Source organism: Phyllostomus hastatus, unplaced genomic scaffold (assembly GCF_019186645.2).
Source record: "Phyllostomus hastatus isolate PE091 unplaced genomic scaffold, TTU_PhHast_1.1 phas_contig_58, whole genome shotgun sequence".
NCBI lineage: Eukaryota > Metazoa > Chordata > Mammalia > Chiroptera > Phyllostomidae > Phyllostomus > Phyllostomus hastatus.
In genome coordinates this window covers 43,321,358-43,339,939 of record NW_025333916.1, presented here as the reverse complement: position 1 = coordinate 43,339,939, position 18,582 = coordinate 43,321,358, and the positions used below count along the sequence as shown (strand labels likewise).

The 18,582-nt window shown below is 41.8% G+C and overlaps 1 protein-coding gene across 1 annotated transcript in view; it reads left to right on the top strand.

Annotated features, from left to right (window-relative positions):
• MARCHF11 (membrane associated ring-CH-type finger 11) overlaps positions 1 to 18,112 on the top strand; it is a 91,782-nt gene extending 73,670 nt beyond the window's left edge. The window contains exon 4 of the mRNA XM_045848309.1: positions 17,706 to 18,112. Coding sequence (XP_045704265.1) covers positions 17,706 to 18,028 — 323 coding nt within the window. The 3' untranslated portion in view covers positions 18,029 to 18,112. The remainder of the gene's footprint in view (positions 1 to 17,705) is intronic.
• The last annotated feature ends 470 nt before the right edge of the window (positions 18,113 to 18,582 follow it).

The following is an 18,582-nucleotide window of genomic DNA, read 5'->3' as shown; positions in this document are numbered from 1 at the left end:
ATATAAAGAGATAAAATTCTTATATTATATTTGGGGAGATTTTTAAAATATTTAAATAGATGGCATTCGGACTATCTTTTTGCACCAGGAAAACTAATATAAAGGATTTAAACCAACCAGATTTTGTAGCCCAGGGGCAGTAATTTAGGGAGAAGTAATAACCGAAGTAGACTCAGGTAGGCTCCCTCCTAAGAGGATTTGCACAGTGGACAAAGGAAGGTTAGCAAACTCAGAAATGAAGAGCAAATGCATGGCTGATGGCACTGGGTACAGTAACTCTGTACTTTGCGCATTGAGAAAGTAGAAGGCTCTTACTTCCATTGGTGATGTGATTGAAAGCAAGTTTGGGCCACAAGAAGAATATGTTTATTAATGACTAAAAGATTGTGAGACTAAGATGGCCATAAAAACAGGGAATTATTTGATTCACTTGCATCTAAAAAGGAAGGGCAGTTACCAAGTCATTTAGTGTCTAGCAGAATAGAGGTAATTTCAGTTTCTTGCAGAAGCAACAAACTAAAACCGAAACCCTATTTTTTTAGTGGAATTCCTGAAATAGAGTTAGCAATGCTTATACCTAATCTCATTAACACTATAAAGTGGTATCAAATCCCTGTCTGGAAAATGGTTTGATCTTCCCTGAAATACTAAGGGAAGGAACTAATTAAGGTTACAAAATTTAAAAGCTTATATTACCTGTGTTCTTTTTAAAAATGTCTTAATTGTCCTCATAAATATATGCATATTCAAATTTAAAAACACCTTTGTATATATAATCATGAAATACATCAAGTTTTAAAAGAACCATTTTACTCACGTGTCTCTGTTAGGTCACCCCATTTGAAGAACACCCCCTCTCGACAGTCTGGTGCATGTCCTCCAGATTGTTTTCGTCAGGTTAATGTGCACACAGGTACCGAGACATGCACGCGTTTTATTTTTCATGCAAAGAGTTGTCTTCATTCAACAATATGACGTGGAGCTCTTTTCGCATTAGAACAGATGTACACGATTTACTTAAACTTTCTTCTGTTGATGGATATTTTTGCCATTAGGAACAACGCTGCGAAGGACATCCTTTTATGTATTTCTCTAGGCCAGATTCCAAGAAGTGGAGAGCCTGGTTTGAGTAATAAGCACATGGTAACATTTTGTACCCTAAAAAGGCTTTAACAATTTATATTTTCCTCTACCTCCCACTACTATCAGAGTTTCAGTTTTCCCATACCTTGACAAGCATGGATATCATTTTTTGATATTGTAGCTGGTAGTCGGAACTGTATTTAACACCATTAGAGTGTTTTTCAAAAAAAAAATTCCATTCTATAACTATTTAAGCCTGTGAAGCAGTTTTATCCAAGAATAGGAGGGTGGCCTCACCGGGCCATGCAGGCATGCAGCTCTGCTCTCTGGTGCTTTTAGGATGCGAGGGATGTGACGTGCAGGGACAGAGACTGATGATCAGTGTTGTAAACACTCCACTCCTTCTTTCTGAAAAATGAAATCCAGCAGGGGTGATCGAAACCAAAGATCACCGCCCCTCAAAATCCCTGCCTTCCCCACACACTTACGAGCGCAGGGGCCAGTGTTTTCTATTATACTGTCGACACTGAGGGGACTTCACTCCTCAGTCTGTCCCTTTTTTGTGTGTAGAAAGTGCTCCCTGAAATTGCTTTAAGAAAAATTTCTCCCGTTGGTCACTTGGCTGTGTGGCTAAATCACTGATTCTGTTATTGCTTGTTTTCTGCCTTTTTCTAGTTTTCAGATGAAAGCACAAGCATGCAGATGGGGGAGACACACACACACACACAGTGTTCCCATCAGGAGCCAAAAACCAGAGCATTATTGCAGTGCTGTCTTGAAATAATGAAATAAAGTATGATAGGACTGTTTATGCTTCCTTGCTTCTGAAAGCTGCAGAAATTAAGGAATTTTAAAAATAATCTGAGATGTCCTAGAATGAGGATCAGATCAAAATGTCTTCTCTTTACAGTACCAGTTATAGTCAATACCAAAAAAAAACCTGCTTCTCTGCACAAATGCCACACCCTCCAAAATTTTATTTATTTTCCTATATGTCAAATCTAAAATACTTTTTTTTAAATTCATGCAAATTTTATCAATATTATAGCCCTTTTGAAACTCTGTTTTTTTCATAATTGGTAACATATCTAACTAAAGCAACTAAAAAACTTGTACACACAGGAAAACTATTTAGAGTTCCCGGTTGGTAACTTGTATTCACATTTCATTATAGAACTTCAGAAGCATAAATAAACACAACATATTTCTACGGTTTTAGACTGATGATATCAGACATATGTTTACATTTTTAAGAGCCAAGGTAATATTTCTCTCTTGCTTTTGTTATTGCTTCACTTTGCTATTTTTTCCCTCTAAGCAATGCAATTAAAAGTACTACATTACTTAACATTTTATTGACATGAAATTTAAAATGTACATTTGATAATTCTTTGATAGTCATGAGGAAAGGTGAGGAAGTGTGACAAAGAATTTTAGGATAGCAAAGTCCCGGTTACCACAAATGAGGGCTTGCCATTGAGAATGCCCAGTCTTCTATTTAATGCCTGCGTTGTTTCCTCCTCAAATGGAGCTTTTAGGTCATCTTCCTTCCTGTGGCTCACTTTCAACAAGTATAAAGCAATTAGCTTAGGCGAAGCATAATTAAAAAAGTAAATCAACTAAAGAAAAAAATTCTAATGCATTCCAAACAAAATATAAATGATTTTAGACTCTCCTTTTTAAGATTTTCCATGCTCTCTGGCACTTCTCAATCAGCATGATTCAGAAATTGACAATACTTTAAATGAAAAACATATTTGCTGAAAGGGTTTGAAAGGAATTAGCGTTGGAGCTGAAATGCCATAACGCAGAACAGAAAAAAGCGAGCTGGCTGGAGAGCGCAGAAGAGCCTCCAGCTCCTGCGTAACCACACAGGGCCGTCAGCCACGTAGAAGACGGTGCTTGAAGGAGCGACAGTCGGTGAGGTTGCCAGAAAGTACAGCCCTTGGGTCATTGTAGAGAGAGCATTTTTTAAGCTGCAAAATATTTATAGATAAATATAAAATTTTATATATATATATATATATAATATAATATAATATAATATAATATAATATAAAATTATCGAGTAGTTCCAAGGGAAAATGTGAAAGTACCAAGAGAACACCCATGTGGACCGCACTGTTCGGGGCCCGCCCACGCGCTGTCCTGCGCAGAGGGTTTGCAGATGTCCGATGGAGCAAGCTCTTCCCTAACCTTCCCTAAGGGGCTCCGGGACCCTAGCATTCAGTGCGGTTGGACACAGGCCATCTCCACATTGAAAGTACTTTCCCTGTGGAGAGCGGAGACAATAGCTGTCAGCTGCCTATGTCCCCACACCTGCCTTGTCCCATTCCAGATTGTCAGCAACCTTGATTTTAAGACTTCAGATCTGTGTAGATTTTTTTTTATCACAAAACATTGGAAGCCCAGATCCAAACTTGCATCACACCACTTCCATCCACCCCAATAACCAGCACTGCTACCACCGAGTCTGGGGTCTGAGCACTGAGATCACTCAGGAAAACAGCTTTGAATGTCAGGAGGTGAGCATTCAGCCCCAGAGGGGGCCGCAGAGAGCTGCCTAAGTGGGAGGTTGGCACTTTGCGTTACAGTGTAAGAGGGTACATTGCCAAAGGCCTTGCCCTTGTTTCATTCTGAAGTTCATGGGAAGCTACTAACCTGTGTAAATCTGCCTGAATTCTAGGTATGTGAAACAAACTAACTCAAATACTGGTAAAGTAGCTAGAAAAGTTGATTCTCCCAGTATTTCCTTACTGAATCCTCATATCACACTTTTCCTCCTGACATAGACTGTTGGCCATCCCTGCTCCGCTTCCTGATCTATAACTTGACCAGGGACCTAAACCATTCAGTGCAGCCATTTGGCTACGTAGGAGGCCTTTGCACAGCTGCTCATTAGTGCAGGATGGACAGAAACCTTCTTCCACTCTGGCCTGAGCCCCTCTGGGTTTCCCTTCCAAGTTCCTCTTGGGCCAAGGCCTGGGCTGTGAGGTTGACCACGCTGGCAGGGTCTGTCCCCCTGCAGCCAGGACTGTTACCAGAGTTGCATGCTCTGCTAGCTTGTTTAGAAGGATTTCTTGGAGTGAAATTCCTTTACAAGTGGAGGTCATATTTCCTGATCAAAATATCACGCAATATTTTAGTGTGATATTTCTTGCCCCAGGAAATGCCACAACTTCATTTATGAAAAGATTCTGATACAGGGCAAGCAGGAGGGTGTTCTCCAACACCAGCCCCAGCCTCCAGCCCTTTAAGTTTCTAGTTTCTGAGCTCATCCTGGTTAGGCCCTAAGGAGGGACAGGCAGAGTGACCCTTTGTAATGTAAAATTCTTAGAGATGAAACAATTTTTTATCCTGTTTAAAAAGTAGACTGTTACTATCTCTTTACTCTGGAGGTACAAATTATAGGCTTTTGTATGCCTTAGTCATACTAATGTTTACCAATTTCTCTAAAGATTGTTATCGTAGTTAGTTATTAGTGATACTGCTGCCTTTAAAAAAACCCAGGAAATAAAATAGAAAGGAATTTGTTTTGCTACTTGCCCTTCATGGTCTCTCAAAACTAATTAACTCCTCAGGCCTCCTCTGGAGATAAAACCCAAACCAGCACCCTTCTTTCATTTGACCTTGTAAAGTTCAAGTTCTTTTCGAGAAATATTGGTATAATTAGCAGAGCAGCTGACCAAAATATATTGTTATTGTGGGCTTCCATTTCCTCCATAAGACATAGTGTGTCTCTTTGAGCCATCTCTCTCAGTTGGGGACAGGTTAGCCAAAGAGATTGTCAGTAATTGATTGACTATTTACTGTGTCCAAAGCCTGGGGTGCAAAGTAGAGGTATAAACAGCACAGGGATGTTCTTGTACAGGCCATGATCGAATGTTTTGTGTAGTGAAATGGTTGAAAAACATGAAAAGAATAGTATTTTGTGACATATGAAAATTGTATCGAATATAAATTTTAGTGCCCATAAATAAAGTTTTATTGGAATACAGACATTTCCATTCATGTATTGTCAATGAGTAGTTGGAACCTTTGAGAGACCGTAATGTCACAGAACCTAAAATACTTAGTATCTGGCCCTTTGCAGAAATGGTTGTCTAGCCCCAGAACATAACATGCCCCCTGCTCTGCAGCTGCTGGAGGGGGATAGGGCGATAAGCAATTCAATTACAACTTGCAAATTTCAGGTAGAGAAGTACATGTGGGAGCAGATGGGAGAAGGTTAACCATCCTCAGGGTCAGCAAAGTCTATGGGAAGGAAGAAGTCTTGAGCTAACTTTTAAAAGAGATCAACAGAGGGGTCCAGGAAGAGGCAGCTGCTTGGACTTGTCAATCCATGAAAACGTGTAACATTTTTAAGGATTCATGTAATTTTGTGTGGTAAGAGCAAAGGATGCTTGTTGACAAGTAGCAATGAGGGAGTAAGTCTTGGTCAGCTGGAGGGCCTTTGTGATGGAGGTTGGCAGTGGGAGCACATTGTGAAAGCTCAGGGCCCCCTAAGGGTGGCTTGCTGTACAAGACTGATCAGCTTGATGCAGGAGAAAGGGCCTTGATGCCCAGGGGACACTGAAGAGGAGGGGGTGAGAGGGCTGTGCCAGAGAAGTTAAAGATATTGTAATGTTGTGATTAGAGCTGCATTAAGACTGGTGGTGGGCGGCTGCTCACTATCAGAATATTAAAAGAAGTCAGAAGATAAGATGATCAATTTGATGGCGGTAGGGCAGAGCTGGGAGGTAATGGAGAGGGGCCATCTGATGTGATTCATAGAGGCTGATTGGTAGGAAAGATAAGTTCCTTTGAAAATGTTCTTTTCTGGGGGCAGGGGGTCTACGTGATTATGGCTAGTAAGCAGCTGGATTTACGAGTCTGGAGCTCAGGATGGAAATTTGAGCGGGAGATTTACGGTATACCCAGTGGTTGAAACCAGTGTGTCAGCAAAGGGAAGTGATTCAGGTGAGATGATCGGCAGTTTGAGGAACACAGAGAGACTCGAAGGGAAGGCGGAGAGAAACAGGACCAGTGCGAAAAAGAGTGGGGTCAGGTGAGCAGAGGAAGAACCTCAGGGAGGAGGGGCAAGTGATCAACAGTTCCAGGTGCCATGTCAAGAGGAGGTGAAACAAAGCTGAAGTGTGTTCACTGAATTTGGCGATATGGGGCTTGGATGACTAGACACAAGACTACAGTAGGCTGAGAGTGGCAGGGATAGGCAGAAGGGGGCTCAGAATGTGTCACGGGTCTCAGCTGAATGAGGACAGAATCTAGAGGGGGCTGTGGAATCGAGAAAGGCTCCATGTTTTAATGGTAGAGTTAGGCAGGGCAAATGCTGAGAAGAAAGACCCAGAAGAAATTGGAAGAGTGCAGATCCAGATGGGAAGGGATAGTCTGATGCCCCTGAGGACACAGAGATAGGACCCAGCACTCGGGGGTGGGGGTTGCCTTGCACAGGAGGGATCTGGTGTCCCTGAGGTGGGCAGGCGGGAGGAGATGATGGCATAGCTGGAGACGGCTGCATTTGCTGCTCCTGAAGAATAAACTGAGGGGACTCCTTGCAAAATACCTCTGTCAAGTAGGCAGCATGGCCATCTGCTGAGACAGAGAAGCACAGTGTGGAGAAGGGAGCCCGAGGAGAGCCACGAAGGGCTTTGGAGCAGGGGGAAGCTGAGCCAGGAGACATTACTGGGCATGACTGAGAGCCCTCTTGAGACAGGAGTAGGGGTGGCCCCAATTACCTGAGCTTTGTGGCCTTCCTTTTTCACCCAATAGGGATGAAGAGTAAGTGCAGAGCGATGGAATGGTGAGGCTGGGCTGTGGTGGGTTTTTGTATGCAGAGCTGCTGGAAGACAGTGGCAAGTTCAGCCGTGCCTTTCACCTTCAGTGGTGGGAGAGTGACGAAGCAAGGGTGTCCAACCTGTGACCCAACACAAAATCGTGAATTTACTTAAAACAGGATGAGATTTTTTTGTGATTACGTGTCACAATGTATTCAATGTATGGACCAAGACAATTCTTCCACTGAGACCCAGAGGCTCCAAGAGGTTGGAAACCCAGGAACAGGATGGGATATGTTTTCTCAGTTCTTATGGAAGGGCCCACAGCCAGAAAGAAACCGGTGGACTGGGCAAAGACTGCGCAGTCCAGGGGCTCAGAGTCTTCAGGGGGTGGAACAGGGCACACTGAAATAAAGAAAAGGAGTGGGTGAGAAGCATTGGAGGTAGTTATGGTCAGTAATGGGCGGTAGTTTTAGAGTTTGTAATTGGAACATTTTGGAAGGGCAAGTTGCCAGCTGGAGTGAAGGAGGAGCACTGGAGGGCAGGGGTTAGGCACACCAGGTTGCGGCTGAGTCACCCACATGGAGCTGAAGTGCAGGGGTCTAGGAAGCTGAGGATGTCTGAGAGTCAGAGGACACACCAGCCGCAGTTGTGGAGGGCGGCTGAGCGGTCAGGTGCTGACTTGGTGTGTGCAGGCAGGAACGTGTGTGGGGGGGTGCAATTTGACTCTGTCTGTGACTTTACTATTTTCCAGAAGAGGGATTATGAGAATTCTAAACACATGAGGCTTGGGAACAACTGCAACATTAGAGCGGAGTGTGTTCCTAGGCCACTTTGAAATGAGGTTATTAACAAGGCCAACCCAACTTGGAAAAGGGAAGTTTCCCTTGCATGAGAGAGAGAGAAGTAGATTGTGTGGTGATGGGAACCATGACAAGAAGAGGCACCTTTGTTGACCTACTGACCCGAGATCATTCTTCAGAACTGGCACCCCCATCTTCAGGGATCTCCTGATTTCATTCTATTTTGCGGCAACATTTTTTCTTTATGGAAGAGAATGTGAAATGATTATTCTAAATGATGCTTTTATGTATAATACAGAGGATGAGGGACTGGGTGTGCTGAGAGGGAGCGGGAGACAAACTCTTGCATCATGAGGAACCACAGAGATGATCATAGATATGAGGTCCGTGCATGTTTTCAGGTGCTTCCAAAGTGGTATCTCTGGTGATAGCCGAGATCATGTTTTTGTGATCCTGGCCACATTTTAAGCACTATTATTCAGTTTTCTCGCTTAATCCTCACCACAGCCCGGTGAAGTGTAGGCACTTCTATGATCTCATCTCGGAGATGGGAATGCTGAGGCACCACTACCAGGTGTCCCCGAGGTCACACGGATTGGGAGAGGTGCCCGAGGCTGGAATCTAGACCCTGTCGCTCCAAAGCCTGTGTATTTATGGGTCGGTTAATTCTGTTTATTATTTGGTAAAAACTGGTTCTTATATGCTGAGCTTGAATGGCTAATTTACAAAATGTCTAGTCAATAAAGTGAAATCTACTTTTTTAGTTGCTGCCTCAAATACCTGAGGCAGGGCATCAAGGAGAAATACTTTAACTATGAAAGAGCTGATTTTAGATCAGAAATGGAGAAACAAAATTTTCTAAAAACCCAAAGTAATGTAGCTATTTTGTGAAGTCTTTACCCATGCTAAATTAATAAACCCCAAAACATTCAGAAACTTTAGTAAAGAGAATGGAAAATATTTAGTGCATTCTACCAAAGCTATCTCTTTTCCGTTGGTCTGAGTGACACAATTTCTTAGTGAGAATTGTTTATATAAGGAACCACATTTCAACCTTGAATTCTGTTGCTAGATCACACAATAAAATATTAAGGAAACAGAGGTTTGAACATTTTTTATAGTCAGCTTAAAAATTCCCTTAATATTTGCCATTAAACAAACCTGACAGATGTGAATGAAAGGGAGGAGTTAGAAATTTTATTTATGCTTGGGTGGTAGCTTCTGTTCAGAATTTTTACCCACTGCCTGTATGATTTAAGAGAAATGAAAAATAAGGCCAAGAAAAGTGAAATAGTCTGTTATAGGTCACCAAGATAAACAGGTTTTTATTAGATATTTAAATTTAGATTTTTTAAAATATTCCTCTCACCCTGAAAGGTGAAACAGCGAAGGCACATATACTCTTTACCCTGAAGATTGAGAACATTGTGTTCTCTTAGTCTGCAGTAGACAGTTTGTCCAATGCAAAAGAAAGGGGGAAATTACTTGGGTTGATTTCTGCTTCCCATGAGGAAGTCCACTAATAGTCTCCTTCTAAGAACTGGCTTTCGTCCACCCACTAGAGTGTGGGAAACAAATGGACATACATTAAAGTCAATTACTGATCCCAAAATGTTTAATTAACACATGATGGATTTTGATCAGTTTTTAAACCATGTACTGTTACATCAGCCTTGCAGAGTGATTTATTGTTATAAATTGTGAGGGTCACTGTACTTCTCCCATTTCCTGTCCACATGCTGCCATGTGCCCATGAGGCTAAGGGCCAGAGACCTTACACCCCAGCCTCTGGTTTAACTGAAAAGAGATTTTGATTCTATCTACTTCACAGTCGGTGCAATGCCCCTTGGGCCAAAGAAGCACAGTGAAGGCTGGCTTTGCCCAGGATGGATGCCTCCTGAGTCTGCGCTCTTGCAGAGTGAGCACACTGGACCTGGCGTCGAGCGTCTGGCTCTGGTTCTGACCAACCACGGACGCTTTGTCAAGCCATGTTGTTTCTCAGGTCCTTGGAACCCTCATGCCCCAAAATGAAGGGGTTGGATTAAGTCATACCCCACACTTTGTAATTTTGAAATTCAGTAACCGCTTCTGTCCTCTTAGCCCTGTGATACACAACGTTAACCCTTTGCTACAAGGTGTTTCATCTGTTCATGAATTGAGCACAAGATTGGAGTTGCATTCAACTGAAATTAAACAGGTTCTAATCCATGCCCCCAGTTTTATGAGAACTCTAGGATATCTTTTTTTATCTATAAAAGTATTGGGCTCATTCCTTTATTTCTTTTATTCAACTAATCATATCTACAGGTTTTTTCTGTTTTCTTACCTCAGGCACTTTTTGGGTAGAAACTTAGATGATATAACAGTTCTTCTCTCCAGTGAATTCTTTGAATCCTTTTACAAAGAACAATGTGACATCGTGTACTTTATCATGTATGACAGAGTTTGCAGCTTTCCAGGACTGCTCTGTGAGTGCAGCAGTGGGATGTTCATGCTCCAGGGCTAGTGATCAAAAGAAAAGGAGTCTCCTCTCTAATGAAATAATGAAAATAGTTAATTGAGGGCTTGGCTTCCTAGGCAAGCAAGTGGTCAGATGAATGGATAACATCTTTTTTATTCTCTCTGTTTGCCTGGAATCCATTCTTGTCTCTTAGGCTTTCGGCCTGGGCACAATCATTTTGTAATTGTCCAGCTTCATGATTGACTGATGCAGGCAAACATTGGATGACCAGGCCAGCAAAACAATGGGGGGAGGCTGCTATAATTTACTGGGACTGAAAACAAATCCTTGTAGAGAATTTTACAACTGTTCTCCTCCTGTTGGACCCTCTGTGTGCGTGTGTCTGGGTGTGTGTCCTCATGGGCACACCCACACAGCACAGAATCCGCTGTCATAAAATATGGGCCCTTTTCATCTCTAGCCTCAGAGAGTGCATCTGTTTGTCTCTGATATCAAGATACTGCCCTAATGCCTCAAAGAACAAGACTTGAGATCTCTTTCTGTTTTAATAACAGTCATAACTAGAATGTGCATTCTCATCATCCTTTAAATTCCAGTGTTGGCTACTTTTGCATTTCCTCTCATGTAGTAAAGATTTATTGAATTCCTGCCACGTATCAGGCATTGAAGTAGGAGTAGGGTTCCTGTCCTCAGAGAGTGCAGAGATGACTAGGGTCATGGGCATATAAACAAATTGTTCCAGTACAGGTAATAAGTAAAATGGTGCAGGTATTTCTCGTGTGGAGTGGTGGAAGGTAGGAGGGAGTGATTAATTTTGAGTGAGTCAGTGAAAAAAATTATGAGTGCATCTGGATCTTGAAGCATCTTTAATACTTCATCATGCAAATGTAGGAGAGTGTTCCTTTCAAGGAATTCTCTGATTTATGTTTTTATCTGAGATTTGCTAAGGAGACAGAATTAGCAGAATTTAGTGCAAGGGGATAAAGGAGTCTAGGTGATTTTCAGGTTTCAGCTGACTTGATTAGGGAGATGGTCATTAACCGAACAAGGATGGCCAGTCCAGAAGCACTTCAGCCTATGGCAGGACCTTTCAGGAAAGGGCGTGCTTCTCTCACTGCCAGCTAGGAAGAGACTGCACTCCATACTGGCATTTGGCTGCGCCCGTCTTGTTCTATTCCCAGTCAGTGATGTCATCAGCATTGCAGATGCAGCACTAATGAGCTCTCTGCATCCAGGCTGATGACTGCAGGTCTCATTGATCACAGAGGACAGAAAGTGTCATGGGACAGCGACCATGAGTTTTCTTTTGTGCGTGCTCAGAGAAACAGTCACTTAGGGCCTTTACTACTCAACAATCATTTCTCCATGTGCACTGGGATCTACTTTGGGGTTGGGTGGATTAGATCACCAATATATGGAAGTTAGGCAGCCTCTAGTGTCAAAGGTTTTCAGGTCATGGGGTGTTTCTGAATAAGTTGTCCTTATCATGGTTTTTGCACAGATTTTGTTTTCACTGGTTTGAGTGTTGAGCATTTAAGCTTTAAGCTCTCGTGAGCAGTCTGCCATTAACAACCTGGTCCTGTGAACATGTATCTACAATTTGTATTCAACAATAGAAAAATCAACCCATCTCTTGTGGATATAAGTGCATTTTATGTGGGATTTCCTTTACATTGTTTGTTCTGATATGGACAAGGATGGAAATATGTATTCACAAAAATTCCCACATATAAACAGGACATTGTAGTTCCCAGAGACTTGCCTATTAAGTTATCGATTTACTATAGCTTTGTTTTGTGAGCTTAGTGACTTCCGTGATGACACATGTATGGCTTTCTGTCTTTATCTAAGTTTCATATTTTTGCATTGCTGTTTTTTTCTTTAAGCTCCATCCCTAGTTTAGTCTAGCAAAAAACATTCAGTATACATAGCAATGATGACCTATGGTTATCTCAAGATTACATTAACAAGATTCAACAATGGAGGAGTGACTTTTAAAGTCAGCACTTCTACATTCACATCTAAGTTTCCATGACTGTTGGGCATTTAAATTTTGGGCAGGGTGGGAAAATGTGCCAGGGGGATTAATGCATTTTATTACATTCTAGCAAAGGTTATCGCAGCAGAGGTTATCTTGAACCGAAGTCTCATTTAGTTAACTCTCTTTGGTCTAAACATCCCCTGGTCTTCCAAGTAAGGATGAGAATTAAGACATCAAAAGCCAGGCTACTTTATGAGGCTGACTCTAAAATATTCTTAAACGGGATCAAATGGGACCCAGAGTCACTGTTCTTTTGCTGCACACTGGCTTCTCGGAATGACACGGGATTACATTCGTAAAGTTTGGTTATGTGCAGTTTTCAGGGAGAGAAGGAAAGAAAGGAAATAATCTTGGCAAGGGAGAATAGTAAAATTGAATCTAGAAACCTTGGACATTTTCACAGTCAAGAGCCCTTTCCAGCCAGATATCTGTTGTGAGTTGCAAGCTCTTCAGCTTTCCCAGGGGTTGGTTTTGGTTGAATGGCACACAGGGCTTTAGCCTGTGTCTCTTTGTGGTTTCCTCAGGGCCTTGCACTGCTTTGGGAGGCTCAGGGTACGTGCAGCTTACCAGATGAAGCTCTGACCACATAGTGTTGCCTTCAAATTAGGCTCCCACCCCTCTTCTCTTGCGTGGGGGGTGAGGGAGGGAAGAAAGGGGCTGGTTGTTTCCTTGGCAGTGACACTCGGGGACGTTAAAAATGGCAACTAATTGTATAACTTTGCTCCAACCACAGTCTCCAGGACTTAATTTACTTGTATTTTAAATGAGGGTGTTGTAGTGTCTGCAAGGTCTATCTTAGCTTGTTCAAGCTACTAAAATAAAATACCATAGTCTGGGTGGCTTAAACAACAGACGTTTATTTCTTACAGTTCTGGAGGCGGGGGAGTCCAGGGGGAAGGTGCTAGCCCATGCGGTGACTGCTTAGGGCTCTCATCGTGATTTACAGATGACTGTTTTCTCGTTACGTCCTCGTATGGCAGTTTTTATAAGATCATTAATCCCATCACGAGGTCCCCACCCTTATGACTTCCTATAACCCTCATTACCTCCCAGAAGTTCCACCTCTAAATATTGTTGCATTAGGGACCAGGGACTTCAACACGAGTTTTAGGGAAATACGTACATTTAGTTGATACCAGGCCTTCTAGTTGGTCATCATTCTGTGCCTGGGAGAGGCTGCCTTACGTTCAGCATTTCCCATGAACGGGACTGTAGGACTCAAGTTTTGTTTGTAGACAAATTTGAGTTTTAGTCTCAGCTCTCATTCATTTATCTTTATGATTTTGGACAGGTTCTCTGTAAGTCTAGATTTTCCCAAACGTGAAACTGTCTATTTGTAAATTTGCCATCAAGATTAAATGAAAATTGTGCCTGTAAAGCACATAGCACGGTGCGTGGCTATCAGAATATATCCTTGATAAAAATTTGGTTTTTAAATTATGAAAATCACCAAACTAATTTAGGCAAAAGCTGAGTGGTAACATAAGAAATGGAATGGTTTGACCGGTGCTTTGGTCATTAATATCAAAATTTGTACTTGATTGTGAATTTTGGGAGTCTCTTCCAGTTACAACACCCATTTGTCTGTGTTGACATAATAGACATATGGTGCATGTGTGTGTGCATGTGTGTGAACACGTGTACCTGATAGCCAGCCCCATAAGCTCTTTTGGTAATTAGCTCATTTTCTACTACTATGAATTTCAGCTAACATACCACTTCCGAATTTCAATTATATTTTACCTACAAGAACAAATTGCTTTTATTTCAACAAAACCAGAAACTATTTAACTATTAATGGCTTTGTTTTTAAAGATTATTTTCTAACAAAAATGCTCTTGTGCGCCTCGATAGAGGGATGCCCCAATTAAATGTTACAGCAAGAAAATGCTAAAAAGCAGCCGCACACACAGAGCTCAACTCTTAAAATCCCAAATTCCCATGAATCACCCCTTGTTGACATCCATGCCATTAATAATGTAGCAAGTATCCTAAAATATTTAATGCTCACATTTTATCAAAAGTATTGATTTTCCCATTTGGTTTAGTGACTCAGATGAAAAAGTAAAGTTAAGCCTGTTCTCCTATGACCTAAATGGCAAGGTGATCAGTTCTTTTTAAAGCTTAACTTGTATTGCTCAGAGAGTGACACTGCTGGAGGGAGTGAGCATCTCCACTAGGAGGCCAGAGGAGACCAGTCACCAGAGAGAAAGGTCAGCAGTAAGATTTTAATGGCTGGATTTTTCAACGCAGAAACTAGAGTTGAATGAATTCTGACCTCTGGATTGCAACAATCACAGGAGTCTCGTCTTCTCATAACCACTCGTACAGAAGGCATTTGCTACAATGCCAGAAAATTCAAGGAAGGAAGGAAGGAAGGGAGGGAGGGAGGGAGGGAGGGAGGGGAAAATGCACATTACAGAGCACAGCATTGGGGATGGGACGGGGTTCCTCATATTTCAGCAACATTTAAGCTTCTAGAGGGCAAGGAGTAATTCTTTTTTTTTTTTTCAAGGAGTAATTCTGAAAGCTTGTGGGGAATAAAACACAATCTAAGCATTATTCATGATTTGAAATACAATGAACAAATAGCACTTGGAGCTGGAAATTTAAGAGACTGTGTCTTCACGAAAACTTCAAGTAGTTCTCTCTTTAAATTCAGTTCCAAGTGCTCTGTGAAGACCTGTGGGGTTTATTTCTGCACACTGGGTAGAGTCATGTATTTAGAAGAGGGCTACCAGGAGTGTATGCATGGAAAGTGACATTAAGCTCTAGCAAATTACCTGAGTTCTGGCCTTTCAAAGGAAATCAATAAAAAAAAGAATAGGATTCTGCAGAATGAGTGCTTTGCCCTGGTGAAGCTGTCCCCCATCATGGCACTTATCTGCAATGAACCTGTTGCAAGCTGTAATGGTTTTGTGATTAGTGCAAATGAATGTTCCTCACCACATAGATTTACTATTGATTTTTAATTAATAATAATATCTTGTATTTATATAGTTACCATCTCTGAGGAAATCTGAGTGCTTTATAGTTGATGAATTCCAATTTATCTTCATACTGTTCTGCTGAGCATATAGATTAGGTATTCCGATTGCATTTTAAGGAGGAAAAATAGAACCAGAAAAATTAAATTATTGGCAACTGAGCTTTCAGAAAGCTGGTAATAGAATCATCCATTAAAATCTGGTAGTTTTGACTTCTAATTCTGGCTGTTCCCAAAATCATCTCATCAGTTGGGGCAACTCCGAATATTCCTTAGGAAAAAGAAATAGATCGTAACAATTATTTGAAATTGTTGTAATTAACAGGCATTTCCATATCTCCTTGTTAAGTTGGTGATGTACAATACTTGAGTTGAAGACATTTTTATTTATTAGACCATACACGTTTTTAGTGGCCTGTGACAATATCTTTGGAATGCTGGTAAGTCACATGCGCCCGAAGTTGGTCTCCGGGTAAGGGAGCAATGTACACCTGCAATCCTGCTATTAGGCAGGTGTGGCGTTCCAAGGGCTGGGTGTCTCTCTCACCTGTTGCATCGCTTTAGCTGACGAAACAATGAAATAATCTCCCAGCAAAAACGTGTTCAAGACTCTCTTACTCATTGTACTCATCCTCTTAGTCACCCATTTCTCCAGCCTTTAAAGTGTGGGACACTGATTTACCCCTTCTCTGTATTACAGTTGCTGTTCAGTTTTCCTCTGACAAGTTCATGACTTTCTCGCCCTGTTTTCTCCTGACTACTACCCCTCTGCTCCTCACATTTATATGGGTAACCTCCTTACTCTCCTGCTTCACCTGTCGATTCCGCAATCCGGCTTCGATCAATTTCCCTTATTCTCTGTGACTTTTGAAATTATGAATTATTGAGGCACACAAAAAAGGACACAGAAAAACATGTTGAACATCCATTTCCCCGACACCTGCTTAGAAAAATGAGACATTAGAGATACAGTTGGAAAGCACCATTGAAGCTCTCTCTGATCTTGCCTTACTTTTTTCTCTCCCTGCTATTTTGAGTTTAATGGTTCTTATTCTCATGCATGTTTTATACTTTTATTTATCATAATCTGTATTCATAAAAATATGTTATTTCTTTAATTATTTCTGAAACGTTCATTTTTTTTCACTGTGGCTTTGAGGTTTCCACGAGTGTTTTCAGGCTTATCCGTGTTAGTGCCCGTGACTGTATTCCCTTCTGTTTGATTGCCGAAGTCCTTTGGATCCACACACCACAAGCTGCTGTTCTTCTAAGGATTGACACTGAGGTCGTGCTGATACTTTTTTCTAAAAACCAAACGAACATGTAAACAATCATTTTGAACATGCGCCCTTGTTCACATTCATGAGAGTGTCTTGAGGGCATATACCCAGGGTTCTAAATGCAGGAGAGGGGAGATCTACTCATTTTCAAATTTGTTGTTAAGAAATGGTTGTCGTCTAATGCATTCTACTAAAAGAAGGACTTTGTCGGCTTCTCCAACAACGGTCAGTGGAATCACAACCTCCTGAAAGAGGAGAGCCCCTCCTCACTTTTCTGTCTGAAGGACTGCCCCACCCAGGACTCTTCTTTGTGAGGGGCTCACAAATCCAAAAGCTTTCGGACTCCCTGCTAAAATAGAAGCTCATGAAAAATGCAGGGTGTGGGGGGACCTTATGTGGACAGAGGACATGAAGCCACGTATCAGGGCTCCATATCTATTCACTGACTAGTAGTTTGTGGACTCTGAGGTTCTTGTTTTACCCAGTTTATTTTCCCAAGATGCTATCTCAGAACTGTGTAATCATCCAATTCACCCTGGAGCAGCGAAGAGCAAGGGCCCCGGAACTGGCCTGCCTGGCTCTGAATTCCTGCTCTACCGCAACTAGTTGTCTGCTCTGGAGCAAGTTTCTGAATGTGCCAGGGGCTTGGTGTGTTTGCTTGTGAAATGGGGGGCATGCCCATATTACTTCATAAGGCTGTGGTAAGAACCAAATGAGATACTATATATGAAGCTCTCAAATAGGTACTTAATAAATTTTTGTTGAATTATTGAGGAAAGTGAAAATAACAAAAAATTATATCATACTTCCTTTTGTGTCAAGCATCGTTTTAGGCACTGGGGAGATGGTATCAACCTTAGTACCTGTCTCCTTCCCAAAGTAAGTTACCAGCTGGGACCAACCCCCTAGCACATTGTTGGGCTCAAGAATACATGTTAAATATATGTTGAATGAATAAATGAACCGAATGTTTCTCCTAAGGCAATGAAATGCCTAAGATCTGTCCTGAGCCATAATGGAGCAAGTGAATGATATCCATGGTAACTATGCTCTCTGCGTGGTAGTGTGTCCTTAATCGTCGGATATGGATTATTCCCATGAATATGGTTCATTTTTGCTATTAGCCAAAATATTTGAGTAGTCAAAATACCATATTTTTAAAGATGATGAGTGACAGATTTGACCAAATCCTTAATTCCTTAATTGCATACAAAATAACATTCCCCACTTTGGATTATGACCAGTCTTTTTAACTTTATTTTTTTCCTGAATTTTAGGTCTCATTGTGCATGAAGGAGCTGCAGTTTACAGAGTGTTTAAGCGCTGGCGAGCCGTTAACTTACACTGGGATGTCTTAAATTACGACAAAGCCACCGATATCGAAGAAAGTAGCCGAGGGGAGTCTTCCACCAGCAGGACTTTATGGTTGCCGCTGACGGCGCTGCGGAACAGGAACTTGGTCCACCCGACGCAGTTAACCTCCCCCAGGTTTCAGTGTGGCTACGTGCTGCTGCATCTGTTCAGTCGAATGAGGGCCCACGAAGACCTGTCAGAAGATAACAGCTCAGGAGAAGTCGTGATGAGAGTGACATCAGTGTGACAACAGGCTATGACGGTGCAGTGTGGACCACCCTGCACATTTCGGAATGTAATTGCAATGAATGGCAAACCCATAACACTTCCAAAAAAACCACATCTATAAACTTTTTAAAATTTATGCTTTTTATATGAACATTTGAATTGCAAATACATTTTTCTGAAAAAAAAAGAGTGCTGGTGGTTTGCTTTCTGACTTATCACACATTTTATATGTTGATACTTGAAATCATGGTACATATAATTTAACTCAACTGGGTTGAAAGAATGATGAAAGTTATCCTTAGGGCCCAAACTATTTTTTTCTTGCTTGTTTCAAATGTACTTTTATCAGGCCTGGTGCTCCATGAGCAATACTTCAGACTCACTGTGAATGGGGAGCAGTTCAGAGTTCTGTGGGCAGGCTCCGCAGTGCCCGTCAGCCAAGCAGCCCAGAGGGGCTGCCACGCAGCTCTGCACTGAGCCTCCTCATGCCTCATGCTGGTTGGCAGACTTGACCATGACTTTTTAATTTTTTTGCTGGGATGAAATAACCTGTCACCAGGAAAGCAGATTCCA